This window comes from Manis javanica, chromosome 11 (assembly GCF_040802235.1).
Source record: "Manis javanica isolate MJ-LG chromosome 11, MJ_LKY, whole genome shotgun sequence".
In the NCBI taxonomy this organism is placed as follows: Eukaryota; Metazoa; Chordata; class Mammalia; order Pholidota; family Manidae; genus Manis; species Manis javanica.
In genome coordinates this window covers 10037225-10053115 of record NC_133166.1, presented here as the reverse complement: position 1 = coordinate 10053115, position 15891 = coordinate 10037225, and the positions used below count along the sequence as shown (strand labels likewise).

Here is a 15891-nt window from a genome sequence, read left to right as displayed (position 1 = left end):
GGACTCAGTCTCCTCATATGACAAATGGGGATGATCATAGTCCCTATTTCTCTATGGGTCTTGAGGATGACATGCAATCAAATACATCCCATGCTTCCTGGCACATAGCATGCACTCAATAAACATATCTGTAATTACTACCGTCCAGTTCTGGTTCTGCCCTCTTGGTGCATCCACTGATTTTCTCATTTATACACTGGAGGAACTCGATGCTTGATGGTGCCTTGCTTAGATCATTATCTTCTGAGCTTCGGCTCAAATTCTACCGCCTCATGGAAACCTTCAGCACCTGTCAAGTGGGAATTAGTGATTCCCTCTTCCATGTTCTCTAGCTGTAGCTTGATCCAGCCTATATTTCACTTTCCCCTATATTTGATTTTGTTTTGTTTATATCCATAGCATAGATCACTTGAGGTGGGGGATATTTGCATTCTGTCTCCCAAAACCACTGCATAATCACCTTACACAGAGTGGGCACTCAGTAAATGTGCGGGCCTTGCCTGGAATGTATTTTTAACAACTCAATCACTAGGCATACAAAAAGTATTTGAGAATTATGATCATGAAATTAAATTGAGTTCTTAAGAGGCAGCAAGGGTTTGGGGATTTTTGTGTTTGTGTTTTCAGGGTGGGAGAGAAGCAAGTACAAAAAGAAAAGCAAACACAGGCCCAGCATGAGGACACCAGCTATTTGCACAGGACATTTCCCTTAGAGCTCAGAGTACTCTGCAGATCCGTTATTCCTGCTGTCCTTTCGCCAATTACAGTGATGACCTAACAGCCAGGTAGTAACCTTGTCATTTTACTATTGACAGCTCCAGGAGACAACAGAAGGCATGGTGCCTGTTCACGCCCTGAGCTCCCACGGGTCATCTGCAGCTGTAGCCCTGGTTTGGGTCTGTAGCACCAGGGCTGAGACCCGCCATGGGAGTGGCAATAGGGGAAGGATATGCTCTTGGGTCTTTCTGCGCCTCCGTTTCTCTGACTAATGGGAATAATTATCTTGTTCTCCACAATCCTATCTCCCCAAAATTGGCTACAGTGTTTTTTTTTTAAACTGCCAGGACAAATGAGCAATGAGTATCAACAAGGGCTGATGTGGCCCTGAAAGAGGACGCTCTGAAACCAGCCTAAAGCACGTTGTTTTTTTCAAAACAGATTTAACAATGCCTAATCTTTATTATGGGGCTTACTCTGTGTTAGGCAATACGCTAAGCATTTTGTGTGTAAAACAACCCTATGGAAGTAGTCTCTATTTTACAGAGGAAGAAACTGAGGCACAGAAAGGTCAAGCCAAAAACCACACAGCTAGTAAGCAGGAGAGCCAGGAGTTGTGCTCACATAGTTGAATGCACTCTCAACTGTGTTGCTGTACTGTCTTCCTGCGGCCCTCTCTTTAATTGGGGAGCTAGCACAATGCTTTGCATGTAACAGGTGCTCAATAAGAATTTGTTGAATTGGAGTAAAACTAATAAGACTTGAGCACGGTTCAGAGTCTCTCCCTTCTTCCCCTCCTTCCAGCTCCACCCTGAATCCTCTGTTAAGTAAGGTATTTCACTTTCCATGGTGTGTCTCTACCCTTGGAGATCCGTAATCAAACTTTGCTCATATTTATGATAAACATGGAATATGAACACATTCTGGATCATCAGGGTAACTATCTGATACCAAGTACTGCCTTGTGACTTCAGTGCCTGTGCGTGCTATGCCTGGGCACCAGAGTTACCACTTCCCTCATTATGCTGATCAGAAAGGAATTAGCACCGAGTTAATCTCTAAATGATGTATTAGAATCAAGTGAAAGTCAAGTATTACAATGAGAAAGGGTGTGAGCAAAGGAGGTATGGTAGCTGGAACCAAGGAAAGAGGTGAGAAAATTGAGTCAATACAGGGCACCTCACATGACAGTGGCAGAGCCACACAGAACTCAAATGTCCCCACATGTGGGCAGTCAGTACCACACTGTGCTAATAGTTGAGTAAACATTACTAAACTGTATCCTTCTGGGAGGGGATTCTTATATTTAATTTGTAAGTTTGTTCATTCCAGAATTGTTCAAAAGCTATAACCTAAGTCTGGCTTAAGTATAGCAAGGCAACATTTTAAAAGAAAATAATTCAAGCCAATACTGGGAAGGCCTAAGAAATATTTTGCCTTTAAAATAGTCGAGAATTTATCTCACATTTAAGAAAAACCACACAATAATGTGTTCAGGGCTTTCGTATTTATTTGCAAACACACATTAGGTATGTCATTAAAACCTTAGTGTGTAATAAATAGTATGTTAGATCCCCCTTTCCTAAGAGCAGGCTTTGATGGGAGAAAGAACAGCTGAGAGGCTTGGTAGAAAACATGTGGGCTTAATGCAGTGGGGCAAGTCACTGCATTTCTCTAAACTTCTGCTTCTTATCAGTAAAATAGTGATAACCTGCACCTTCCTCACCATCAATGGTCTGTATGTAAACCTGGTTCACAGAAGGCTCTCCAGAAATGGTATTCTATATTAAATACTGATGTACGTGAGAGAGAAGAGAATGGCTCTAGCACTAGGTTCTTAAACGGCACAGGCACCAGCCTGGTTAGGGGAAGACTCCAAGCTGGGGCCCCCTAGGAGTGACGCCAGGAAGCAGGCCCACTGGGCAAGGAGGTGGCTCCACCAGCTGGTGCCCCGATAAAGAGCAAGGACAGGAACTAAGTCATCACCTAAAAACTCTCAGGTGCACAGGAGGGGCGCATGGGTGTTTCGCCAACTCTTCAGATTTGGCGAGGGGCTCCCCTCGACCAGGTGCGGCCCGCGGCCCCAGTTCCGGGCTGGGGTGGGAGAGTCGCCTTCGGGGGGTACCTGGGCTTCGCGAGCAGGCGCCGACTCCAGGCAGCGAAGGCCCTCGGCTCGCCCGGGAGGCTGCGCCCGCGCCCCGAGGCTGCGCGGTGCCGGCAGGTTGAAGGGCCTCCAGGGGAGCCGGCGCGGGCTGGCGCCGCGGGGCCCACCTGCACGGGGCGGCGCGGCCAAAGGCGGGCGGCGGGCGGAGGGCGCCGCGGCGGGCTGGGGGCGGGCTGGGGGCGGGCGGCGGCCGCGCGGCTTCCCCAGGCCGGGGGCGGGGCGGGCGGGCCTCGGGAGGCGCGGGGGGCGGACCCGCCCGTGGCCGGCGCTGCCCGCCCGCCCGCCCGCCCGCCGGCACTCGGTCGCGCGGCGGAGCGGGCATGGGAGCCGCACGCGCCCTCCCGGCGCCCACACCTGTCTGAGGCGCAGCGAGCGCGGCCCCGGAGGGCCGCTGGGCGCGGGTGAGTGCGGGCGCCCGGGGGGCGGGCGGGGTGCGGGCGGAGAGCAGCGGGACAAAGGGCCGGGGCGCGGGGCGGGCAGCTGCGGGCTGCCGGGCGCCTGGAGCCTCGGCCCCGCCGCCCTCGGGGCTGGAGGCCGGGAGCTGCGGCCTGAAGGGGCTCTGCGGACACCTAGGGGCTGCAGGACTTGGGATTCAGGCGGTGGCCCCGTGAAGCGGACAGGGCAAGGAAGTGCTGAAGGTGCTATCTTGGGTGCTGGTGTGAATAGAGAAAGAGCCTGCTCTGGGCAAGCCCTACACACACGCACGCACACACACATACACCACCACTTCTTACTTTCCTTGAGTTTGCACATGTGTATTCATGTAAGAACTGAGCATTAATTTTTAACGCTGGGCATGTGAGTGTGCACTCACCTTAGCAGTAAGGGAAGTGCAGCAGACACAGGTTGAGGATCTTCTCTAGAGCCTTCTTCGTTGATGACCATGGGCTTGCCTAGAAACTACTGTCTGAACTATCAATGATTGTTGGAAGCAAATATTTCTTCTTCAGTCTGTGGACATTCCTCATGCATTCACTTCTAAATAAAAGTTTGAAAAACAGTTTTTAAAATGTTTTAAAAGGGGCGGGGGTGAAGATTATTTAGATGAAGGAGAACCACCGCTCCCTCCCAAAATACCGATCAGGTTTGCTTTCCAACATCTCCTGAAAAAGCAGCTGATAAAAATCCCGTTTGTTTTACTGCCCTTTGGTTGACACCTATGGGACTTCAGAAACAGCCTGTGGCTGTGGAAAGCTCCCGGCTGTTCAGTTTTGGTGTTGGCATGGGACTGGCTTCTTTCAGCTCCTGAAACTGAATTTGAGGGGTCCCTGTGCGCTCCTTAGGATCAGATAGGCCAATGCCAGAATCATCCTCCCCTGGCCCTATGGGAAGGCGTTGAATTTATTGTTTGAAGTCAGCTGTGCCTGAAAGCTGATTGCTAAAATAATAGAGAAGAATATTTATTGCATGTGTTTCAGTATCCTACTTGTGCATTAGACCATTTAAAATAGACCCTGTAAATGTATCTCTTAAGAAATCTCTTAGAAGCAGACTGCAGTGGAGAGAAGGAATTTAGGAAACACCACAAAAGCCACTTCTATGTACTTGTGAAGATGTTTGTGATCATACACCATCTGTATTTGAATAAGTTGTTTCACTTTTATTTCTCCCATTTAAACAAAGTCAAGAGATATTGTTATGCTTTCCTGTGCCTGAACTGGAGAGGAAGCACTTCTCCAAAGTAACTAATATGGGTCTCATTTTTGTAACATTGACAGCTTATTCAGGTAGGAGCAAATGTGGGTAAGTTTTTCTGTAGCATAAGTGTCAAAGTGCCCATTAGTGGGTCTGAGAACATTTCTGGCCCTTGTCTATATAGTGTTTAATAGTCTCAGGTTCTCCTGCCTATCTCTGCTCATAGATCCCTTAGGATTCAGTCCACCAGGGCTTATTCATGCGAAACTCCCACCAGCTCCAGGGAATTCATTTCCCATGGTCTCACCATTGACAGTTTTATATGCTCTGTTCTTGTTCCACTGCCAGGTTTGTCCCAGACTCACTGGGGCAGGTTTTTTTTGCCTAGAATCTGATATAGAAGAAGTTGAACTTTGTTTGACCACAAGATTATGTTTAAGGTGGGCTGACTTGCAAATACCCTGCATTTCTTCCCTGTACAAGACTAATTCTTAAATCATTATGTGATTGGGCCTGCTTTCCTCTAACTGTGCTGTGTCTTAGGAAAATGAGAGCAAGCCTAGCTGCAGAGTGTTCACAGAGCTGTGCTCATTTTTAGGTAGTTACTTTTAGGAATTAGCTTGGTTTGATTGTTCAGCACCCCAGCCATAGAGTCTACAGAACACCATTTGTCATCCTTCCAAATGGTGTCCAAATCTTTTATCTTCAGAAATTTTCCCACTGTTATTCTCAGTTATTACTGTTTGCAGTGGTCACAGGAATTCATATGCTGTACAATAGAGAATGTATGTCCTAAGGATTACCTTTTCTGGCTCAACACTTGTTTGCTGCAGGAGTTGTCATTCTCCCAAACACTTGCCCTCTTGAGGAGGTCTGTGATGTTGCAGTTCTGAAAACTAAGGTGCAGAGCTGGGCGGGAGCAGCCTCAGAGCCCAGTCTCAAGGCCCATGGTGGTTGCTTGCAAATCTCTAATGTTGTGCAAAATCCCTTCACTGTAAGGTTATTAGTGGGCTTGTGACTGGCAGCATCCTCATAAAGTATAAATATTTTTAGACTGTGGACAGGAGAGTGGCTCATATTGAGGGATGGAACATGGAATGTGTAACCCTCTTATGAGTCAGATACAGACTTGGAATACAATTTCCATACTAAGATTGGTAAAAAAAATATATATATATATCTGCTCTCCTTAATTTTTCATTCTGCCTTGCTATTTAGGTGGAATGATGCATGAAAGTACTTAGCTGGGAACTTGAAAAGATAATTATGTATATATGAGGACTCTTTATCCATAAAGGTTTATTCCTAGACATGCAACATTGTAGACCTGAATTTCCTACCTCTGGATTTAGATACAGTGAGGATAAGATTTGGGAATCTTCATTCTTTTTTTAAGGTGTGAGTATTCCAGAGTTCTATAAAGATAAGGTGATTCATTAGTAAAGGCAAGAGAGAATTTCAAGGTATGTAGTCCATTAGTTGCCTTTCCAGTAGTATGATGAATGTCATTATTACATCTGTTTACATCTTAGAGTGTTTGTTTAAGCTTAAAAGGGCATAGCACAGGTCTACCTAGAGTTTATAAAAATGGGAACAATAATTATTTGTCTCCTGGGAAATTATCCCATTCTCAGGTGAATTGAGAAATTAACACAAAGCCACCGACCTAAATTGAAGGCATCATATTTATCACTGGTGTGTTCTTACTGGAGAAGGGTTGGGGTAGGGGTTGAGCGCCTCAGTAAAGGCCTTAGTGGGTGGAAGGATAGTTTTCCCCTCCCGCTTTCCTGAGAACAGTCACACCCAGCCAGCCCTCCACTCCGTTCTGAAGGCCGCCCTCTGCTGGAGGCCTTTGTTTCCTTTGCAGGCTGATAGGGAAATCTTGTCTTGCAGACAGGCAAGAGATGAGCATGGTAAGTTTTCCTTCTCCTTTTCCCCTATGCCTCCACCCTCCATTAATTCTGTGAGTAAAGCCCCTGAGCAGTAATTGGTGGTGGAGACGCTGTTTGTACACGGCATAGTACCTGACCTGGACTTTTGTGACCCTGAAAAATTATAATATTAGAAAGTACTGGACCTGCAAAGACCAAAGCTGAAAAAAGTGAAGAGATCCTCAGGTCACTATACAGAACAGTGTCTGAACCAACCTAAACTCACATTTGATTAAAGTGGTGAGCAATTTATGAAGCTTGCAACTTTGATACAACTGTCAGTTTAAAGCCATTTGAGGGCCTGAAAACAGACAGCTTTATCTCCTAATTTCTAATCAGGTATTTAAAAACCTAATCAGTCAAAATAATTTGACCTGAATTCATTCTTAAGAGTCTGCATTAATTTCTAAATCTGAATTAAAGGGTTTTTTTCAGAATGCAGTTTTATAGTTTTAAGAGTGACAAACTTTAATCAAGATATAAAATGTCAGAACAAGGTCTTATCATACCAGTTAACAACTGAGTTTAAGTAATAACAGGGAACTTGCAAGCAATGTTTCAAGCTAATAGAAATAAGTGTTTTGGGAGTATATTAAAAGTTAATTTCTAAAGAACTAAAGCTTCACCTTACCGTTTTGGTGTAGCAGTCCTTTACAGATGGTGGGCTTCTCCCTAACTGGCTAAATGACCAGAATTTAAATTAGAAGGACTCTGGATTAGTAGTATTACCTGATATTCATTAGATAATATTTATTAATATTCTAGTAATATTCTACAGTAGACTCACCTAGACAGCAACTTACTAGAGATTTGACTGACGAGTCAACTTACAGTAGACTCTTTTTTTCTGTGATCTGTAAGTAATTCCAAAGGCCTCTGGCATAGTCATCCATCATTTTGCTGAAGAGCAAATTCAGGCCTCTGTGCTGAGGCTGGAGTGAAGCTGTGGCTAGTGAGAGAGCCAGGCTGACTGTCCAGTGCTCATACCTGAGAAAAGACTTGATTCCATTTCTTCATACTCACTAAGTCTTTGGAACTGGTTTCTAAAACCATTTTTTTCTCTTTGAAAGACAGATGTCTCCCACCCTCCACCCCCAAGGGAAAAAAAAGATATGCCATGGTGGAATAAGGCATGCTTCAAGGTCTTTGAAAGTATGTTTTAAACAGAGGTTTGGGGTTTGGTATATAGGCAAAACACTTGAAAAAGTAAAATTAGAGTTAATTTTGCCTGAGAGGGGGTTAATTCATTAAGACAAGGTTTCTAGATGTATTTTTTAATGCGTATCTGAACTAGTTAGAAATTCCTGCCATCCTTTTTCCTGACACCCTTGCCAGTGGACTATTTCAATGTTTGAATTAATGGTTAAAGCTAAAGACAGATACCACTAGAGCAATTCTGCTGCAGTGGATAATTCAAACTCTGTACTCACAGGATCCAACTACCATACCCATTTCAGATTTGGGATTTGAATGTGTGCTTTAGATGGTAATGTGAGCATATTCTAAGTGTCATATTCTTCATGCACACTGAAAGTATTTTCTACAACTTAGTGTAATACTATCTCACCTTTCCTCTTTCCCCAAGGAATTACATTTTGAAAAAAGGAACACTTGGCAGCTTGAACCTTTGGATTCTGTATTTTCTTTCATAGATAAGCTGAAGTAAAAGTTGGCTTAACGCATCTGCTGCTCAGTGTTAGCAGACGTCAACATTCTCTGTATCAGTCAAAGAGGGGAGGAGATGGTATGTAGGGGTCCAGATATAGTCCTGTGGGAGACACATAATTCCTCCACATATCACATTTGGCAGGGATTCTGGTGTGTGGGGCAGTTAGTCACCTAGACAGCAACTTACTAGAGAAAAGGCTGTCCAAACCCTACATATATCCAAGGGCTGGGTCCTCAGCCAGGCGATGGGGATAATCAAACACAGAGCCACCTCCCAAAGTGTCCAGAGGGTTGCCATCACCACACTTATCCCACCCCAAAGTCCCCACTGGGAAGGAGGGCTTTGCTAGCATTAGCATCCCCCCCCACACACACACACCATCCAGTCAGAACCTTTGGTCTTGGCAATAACCCAACATTCACAATTAAACACAGGTGCACGTACATACACATGTACCCTATGATTCAATTTCAAGGATTTGAAGAAATAATGAGATGTATTTGCTCCCTACAAAAGGGCCGAGGGACTCTTCTTGTTTGGAAAAATGAAAAGGAACAGTTTCAAGGAGTCAGGAAGTCTCAAGGAATTGGCTTCTCTAGGAGCGCATTCCTTTCTCTTCCTAGCCGTGTTCTCCCTGATGGAAATGGAATCAGAGAAAGAGTCAAGGAAAAAGATCTCGGAGGTGGTTGGAGCAAGCTCATTTTTCAGAAATGTAGTGTGTGGCTATTGGCGATACAGATATGACTGCTCAACTAGAGGAGATCAATGGGATTTTCCAGTTTCATGTAAAAGAAAGCAAAAGGCACCCAAATGTTGCTGGCAGGTCTGTGCTCTGAAAGAGGAAGAGGATGAGAATAATGACACCATTTCTTTTTGACTCCTGCTGTGCTTTGCTAGCCCCTTGAGACCTAGTCCCTCCTTGTCCTTGTTTTGGGGTGCTTGATTGTGAATGCATTACCCTACCTGCTATGTCAGCCTCTCATGGACAGAAGAATCAGAGCCAATCAGAGCCAACTGATGCTTGAATGTTATGAAAGTACTTCCAATCTTAGTTTCGGCATTCTTTGTGTGGGGGGTGGGGGTGGGGGTGGGGGGGATGACTGATCCATGTCTTTAAACATACCTTTCAGGATAAACTACAAACTCTTTCGTTTAGTATGTACAGCCCTGTATAACTTGGCATTTGCCAGCTGCCTCCATGACTCCTGTTCCACTCTTGCTGAGCTAAATATAATTTCTGAAATTATTTGTACTGCTGTATGTCTCCATGCCATGCAGACTGTTGTTCCTGTAGTGTCCCCTTTACTCTGTCTTACATTATCTAACTTCTATTCACCTTCAACACCCATCTCATGCATCCCCTCCCTGGAATGCCTCCCCGGTTCTCCTTACTCCCCACAGCTGGATTTCTTGCTCTTTCTCTGAGCTGCCACGTCATCACATACATCTCTGTCATCAGCACTCAACATGCATCATTCAAAAAATGCACTTTTTCTGGGCATAGAAGCCACAGGGCATAAATCTGCAAAGAAGTAAAAAGCTAACCTTTGCAAACAATATGGCTTCTCTCTCACTTACCAACTTTACATTTCCCTGTATGGCCCCGGAAGATGACTGGTTAGCCAGAGACGGGTAAGATTCCTCAAGGGAGGAACAACCTAAGACAGGCACAGTCGCAGGGGGGCCATCAGGTGAGAATTTGGGGATCAACAGAGGTGAGGCTCAGAACCTCACCCCCCCTGCTTTGAGAGAAATCTTCTGCATCCGTGGATGTCTTGCTGCCCTTGTCTAGCCTGGATTAAAACTTAGTCCATAGGCACACACCTGAGCATCTGATCATCTACATTTGCCCTCTTACAGCACCAAACTATGTTTTCTACCTTTATCTTGCATCTACCTACCACTTCAGCATTTTATTAAAAATAAAAATAATAATAATAATAGGAGAAATGTGGGATCAACATATAAATCAAGTACAAAAATCAAACGAATATTCATATTTGACCTGATTGTTTATAGGTCATATTGCATGATCAAAACCGAAAGTTTCTGTGATGACTGCCCTTGTACTGTTCACCATGTAAGAATTTATTCACTATGTAAGAATTCGTTCACCATGTAAGAACTTGTTCGTTATGCTTCAGAAGATTGGAGACTGACGAGAATTAGGCTTGAGATGGATTAATGATTGTGCATTGAGCGTTGACCCCCCTATACTGAATTTTATTGTTGTTAACAACCATTTGATCAATAAATATGAGAGATGCCCTCTCAAAAAAAAAAAAAGGCAGAAGCAGCCCAAGTGTTCATCAATGGATGAGTGGATAAACAAAATGTGGTATATACACACAGTGGAATATTATGCAGTCTTAAAAAAAAAAAAGAAATTCTGACACATGTTACAATATGGATGAACCTTGAGGACATTATGCTAAGTAAAATAAGCCAAACACATATGACGTGATTTTACTTATATGAAGCGAATAGAAGAGTCAAATTCACAGAGATAAAAAAACAGAATAATGGTGACCAGGGACTGAGGGAGAGAGAGGAATGGGAAATTACTGTTTAATGGGTACAGAGTTTCATTTGGGGATGACTGAGAAGTTTTGGAGATGGATGGTGGTGATGGTTGCAGAACATGTGAATGTACATAATGCCACAGAACTATATACTTTAAAATAGTTAAAATGGTAATTTTATATTAAGTATATTTTGTCACAATAAAAAAATGTAAAAAAAAATAAAGTCAACAAAATAAAAAAAATAAAAAAATAAAAAAATGCACTTTTTTAGCCACATGAATCATTCATTCATTCTATTCTGTCAAGACAAGCATTCATTCAATAAATTTAAGGCATTAGCTGGGAACACAAATACAAAGATCTGAAAAGGTAACCAAAATTACAATGCGATACCAGGTGCAACATTAGAGCTTTAGGTCTTTCACAAATATCTTGAGAGTATACTAAATTTATAATTTAGGCACATTGTTGTATTGCACTTCACTTTATTGTGCTTCACGGATATTGCATTTTTTACAAATTGAAGATTTGTGGCAATCCTATGTCAAGCAACCCTATCGGCACCATTTTTCCAACAGCATTTGCTCACTTTGTGTCTCGTCACGTTGTGGTAGTTCTCACACTATTTCAAACTTCTGCATTATTATTGTATTTTTTATGGTGATGTATCAGTGGTTATGACTCAACAGCTCAGATAATGGTTTGCATTTTTTAGGAATAAAGCATTCTTTAATTAAGGTATGTACTTTTTAAGGACATAATGCTATTGCACACTTAATAAACTACAGTCTAGTATAAACATAACTTTTGTATCTACTGGGAAATCAAAAAATTAACTTGCTTTGTTATGCTGATCACTTTATCATAATATTCACTTTATTGAGATAGTGTCTTTATTGCTGGGGTCTGGAACCTGAACCTGAAATATCTGTGAGGTATGCATGTAATTAAGGTTGTTCTAAATTCAGAGCACACACACACACACAGACACAGTCTGATGCCTTCTTCTGAATCACTCACCAGAGGAGCAATAGGAGTCCCTGTAAGTGTGACAGTGTGGAGCCAACCCTCCTTCATGCCTTAGTTGCTCAGCAAACTGTGTAATTTAAATTTACCCTCTACGTGAGCACTGAAAATTTTTCAAGTACGCGCTGTAATGAGAATGAGAGAACAGAAAGGCAGGGGACCAGGGAGAGAGGAGGATTTAGAATCAAGCACAAAGAAGGCTCAAAGTGCCATGGAAATTGGGGCTGGTCAAGCAGTTCATCTGGGGATGAATGATTATATGCACACTGCCCTGCGGTGGGCCGTCACTGGGGGCATCTTAAACATAGAAGGGAATGAACACCCAGTTTCATTTTGGGCACCCAGCTGCAGGAATGTTCCAAGGTCAAGCTCTTGCCTTGTAAGTGAGACCATTATCTAGGGATTCCTCTCCACACCCTGATTCCTGAGGAAGGTTCACAGGCTTAGAAGCAATGACAGGCATGCTGCTGGGCTGCTTCCGACTACAGACAGGGACTCAGCCCCTTGCCCTCCTGACCTGCTTATCTTTGTTCCCACAGAGTGGTGCTCAGCATGGCAGGGGCTCCAGGGCTCCTCTTCCTCCTCCTCCTCCTCCTCCTCTGTGCTGTCGGCCAGGTGAGCCCCTACAGTGTCCACTGGAAACCCACTTGGCCTGCTTACCGCCTCCCTGTGGTCTTGCCCCAGTCCACCCTCAACTTAGCCAAGCCCGACTTTGAAGCTGAAGCCAAATTGGAAGTGACCTCCTCATGTGGACCCCAGTGTCATAAAGGAAACCCACTGCCTACTTACAATGAGGCCAAGCAGTACCTGTCCTATGAAACGCTCTATGCCAACGGCAGCCGCACGGAGACGCAGGTGGGCATTTATGTCCTCAGCAGTGGCAGGGGTGAGTCCTCAGGAAGGTCTCGGAGGAAGCGGCAGATTTATGGCTACGACAGCAGATTCAGCATTTTTGGGAAGGACTTCCTGCTCAACTACCCCTTCTCAACCTCGGTGAAGTTATCTACAGGCTGCACGGGCACGCTGGTGGCAGAGAAGCATGTCCTCACAGCTGCCCACTGCATACATGATGGGAAAACCTATGTAAAAGGAACCCAGAAACTTCGAGTGGGCTTCCTGAAGCCCAAGTTTAAAGATGGTGGTCGAGGGGCCAACAGTTCAACCTCAGCTGTGCCAGAGAAGATGAAATTTCAGTGGATCCGGGTGAAACGCACCCATGTGCCCAAGGGTTGGATCAAGGGCAATGCTAACGACATTGGCATGGATTATGACTATGCCCTCCTGGAACTCAAAAAACCCCACAAAAGAAAGTTCATGAAGATTGGGGTAAGCCCTCCCGCCAAGCAGCTGCCAGGGGGCAGAATCCACTTCTCTGGCTATGACAACGATCGACCAGGCAATTTAGTGTACCGCTTCTGTGATGTCAAAGATGAGACCTATGACCTGCTCTACCAGCAGTGTGATGCCCAGCCCGGGGCCAGTGGGTCAGGAGTCTACGTGAGGATGTGGAAGAGGCAGCAGCAGAAGTGGGAGCGAAAAATTATTGGCATCTTTTCAGGGCACCAGTGGGTGGACATGAATGGTTCTCCACAGGATTTCAATGTGGCTGTTAGAATCACTCCTCTCAAATATGCCCAGATTTGCTATTGGATTAAAGGAAACTACCTGGATTGTAGGGAGGGGTGACACCATGACCCTTTCTGGTGGTGCTTAATGGTCTTTGTCTGCTTATTTGAGGAGAGGCCAAAATTTGTCACTGGTGTGTGTGTGTGTGTGTGTGCGTGCGCGTATGTGTATGTGTGCAATGCATCATATCTTTTATCTAATTTTTAAAAATTACAAGATGACTGGCTTTATTATTTGGAAATTGGGTTGTGTATCATGTATCATTTAAGCAGATTGAAGGCATATTTTTGCATAGAAATAAAAAACATACTGATGTTTGGGGCAATAGGGAATATTTAGAGATTAAGTTAATCTTTCACTTTTTGAGAACCTTGATGTTTATTTCATCTGAACTTGTTTCAAAGATTTATATTAAATATGTGTCATATGAGAGATATAAATTCTTAAAGCCTTATGTGTGTGTATAGGTGTATTTTCTCCTGAGCTTCATTTTTTCTTTTTTTTTAATGCCTAATCATTCCTGTTTCCAGATGGCAGTGTTCCCTACCCCATGCAACTCTTCAGAACTGTCACTATACTTCTTAGACTGGTAGTTACAATATTGTGAATTTGTGAGCATTTGCACTAGCTCTCCATCAGCAAAAGAATGTGTTAACTATATTATACACATGTTAGTTAGTCAGTAATCCAAGCTGCTTTCAGTTTTGACATAGTTTCTCTTCTGAAGACTGTCACTCAACTTCTTGGGAAGACTGCATACAACTCTGCCAACTTTGCAGTCCCATCAGATGAGGCAAGATCCGCTATGCCAATCCTTCCATTTAACAGGATTTCACTCACATGTCTTAAACTAGCCATTTTTCAGAAAACACTAATCAGGGCCTAATTGAAACAGGCTGTATTGCTTTCCAGCCGACAGTTGTGGCCACACTAAAAACAATCATTGCATTTTACCCCTGGAGTGTAGCACATCTCCTGTTTTATCATTTCACTAGAGTAATTTTAAATGAATTAAAATCCAGAGAACAATGGAGGCATTGCTTGGCAGATGTCACAACAGAATAACCACTTGTTCGGAGCCTGGCACAGACATACAGCCTAATCAAAATTATTCTGAATCGTTTTCAGTGTACTTTTGGGGATCTGTGTACTTGTGCAATTTGGAAACTTTTACTTATTTTATAGAAAAAGAATGTTGGAAGGTGCTTTAAGAAAACCCAACATGGCTTTTTTTTGTTCTTTAGCTTTAAAAGGGCCTCTTTTCCTGGAATACTCTAGGCTGCAGGCACATATAATCAAGTACAATAGTACAAGTGAAAATTGGGAGGATGTAAAATGGATCAGAATCATCACTTCAACAAATGCCTTTATGAAAGTTTTATCAATATGATAATCATATAAAGAAAAGACTGACTTATTTTATGTTTCTAATTTATGCCTCTCAGCCTGAGCACTTCTTTTTAAATGTATCAGTGGAGAAAAAAAGCAAACAGATTACAAGGCAGATGTTTGCTGTGCTTGCACACTGGCTAATTTCAGCCTGCAATGTGGCGATTTGTAAGGACAAAATCAGATATAACACTGATGCTTCAACTTTCTCAGAGGGCTTTTTGCTTGTGTTTCTTAGCTTTTCTGAAGAATAATCCTGGTAAGGCACTCAAGAAATGTACAACCATAAGGCTTTCTTCAGATCCCGTAAGAAATACTGTGTATAGCAAAGGGATGTAGGGCTGCCAGGGGTCTTCCGAGTTCAGCAGTTTGCCTTGGAACCTAACAGGAATCTAGCCTGAGAAAGAAGAAAGGTCTCCATCTCTCTGTCTGGGATCTAGGGGCTTTGTTTTTGCTTTTCCTTGGTGCAGAAAGAAGTTCACTAAACACCTACCCCAGAACTGAATGTTTTTTAAAATAGATGCTCCTTTTATGAAGCACCTTGATTTCTTGATTTTGATATTTTTTGCAAAGTTGATACTTCCCTCAGCAAGAGTAGGCAATGGCACAGAGTCAAAATAGTATCAATGTTTGGTTCACCAGTAGATGTAATTTACTAAAGAATAGCACCCATGTGCTGTAAACAGCAAAACTCATAGAACTGGAAAGAAGATGGCAAAGGAATTAAACATGCCCATCTTTCAGTGGCAATAAAAGGAAGCATGATGCTAAACTATCACGGAAGTTGAAGTAAAAAAAGGACTTGTGATATTGCTAATTAGTGTTTTACATGTATTAGTCATACATTGTAAGGATATATTCCTAGTAAGGCTAATAGAACACATTTCCCAAAACGTGTGCCGTAAACACTCATCCTCCAGATTGTTTACCATGAACTAAAAGTGCATCATCCTCAAGGAGGAGGGCAGTGCCTCTCAACTATCCCCCCCTCTTTATCTGGGATTCACTCACTTGTTTGCATATTGAAAGCTCTAAGGAGCCCAGTAGCAAAGAGACATGCTAATGTTTTAAAACCTGCACGCCTGCATTTCAATAAACATCTTTGATTACAGAACCCTTGTTTTCTCATATAATGCCTATGAAGAGTTTAGTGTTCTAATAAACACATTTTGGAGATTACTCTAACAGCCTTTGGTCAAGGTGATGATG

The 15891-nt window shown here is 43.4% G+C and overlaps 2 protein-coding genes across 2 annotated transcripts in view; one reads left to right on the top strand and one right to left on the bottom strand.

Moving 5' to 3' along the window:
- The window catches only part of LOC108395114 (uncharacterized), a 48807-nt gene extending 45041 nt beyond the window's left edge, over positions 1 to 3766 (bottom strand). Inside the window, exons 1-2 of the mRNA XM_073215782.1 lie at positions 3696 to 3766; positions 2843 to 3450 (exon numbers count right to left, since the gene is read on the bottom strand). Coding sequence (XP_073071883.1) covers positions 2843 to 3450; positions 3696 to 3766 — 679 coding nt within the window. The remainder of the gene's footprint in view (positions 1 to 2842; positions 3451 to 3695) is intronic.
- On the top strand, positions 3130 to 13747 carry PRSS23 (serine protease 23). Its single transcript, XM_037010734.2, has 2 exons — positions 3130 to 3282; positions 12207 to 13747. Exon 2 carries the CDS (start codon positions 12220 to 12222, stop codon positions 13351 to 13353), a length of 1134 nt encoding a protein of 377 aa, XP_036866629.1. The 5' UTR covers positions 3130 to 3282; positions 12207 to 12219; the 3' UTR covers positions 13354 to 13747.
- The last annotated feature ends 2144 nt before the right edge of the window (positions 13748 to 15891 follow it).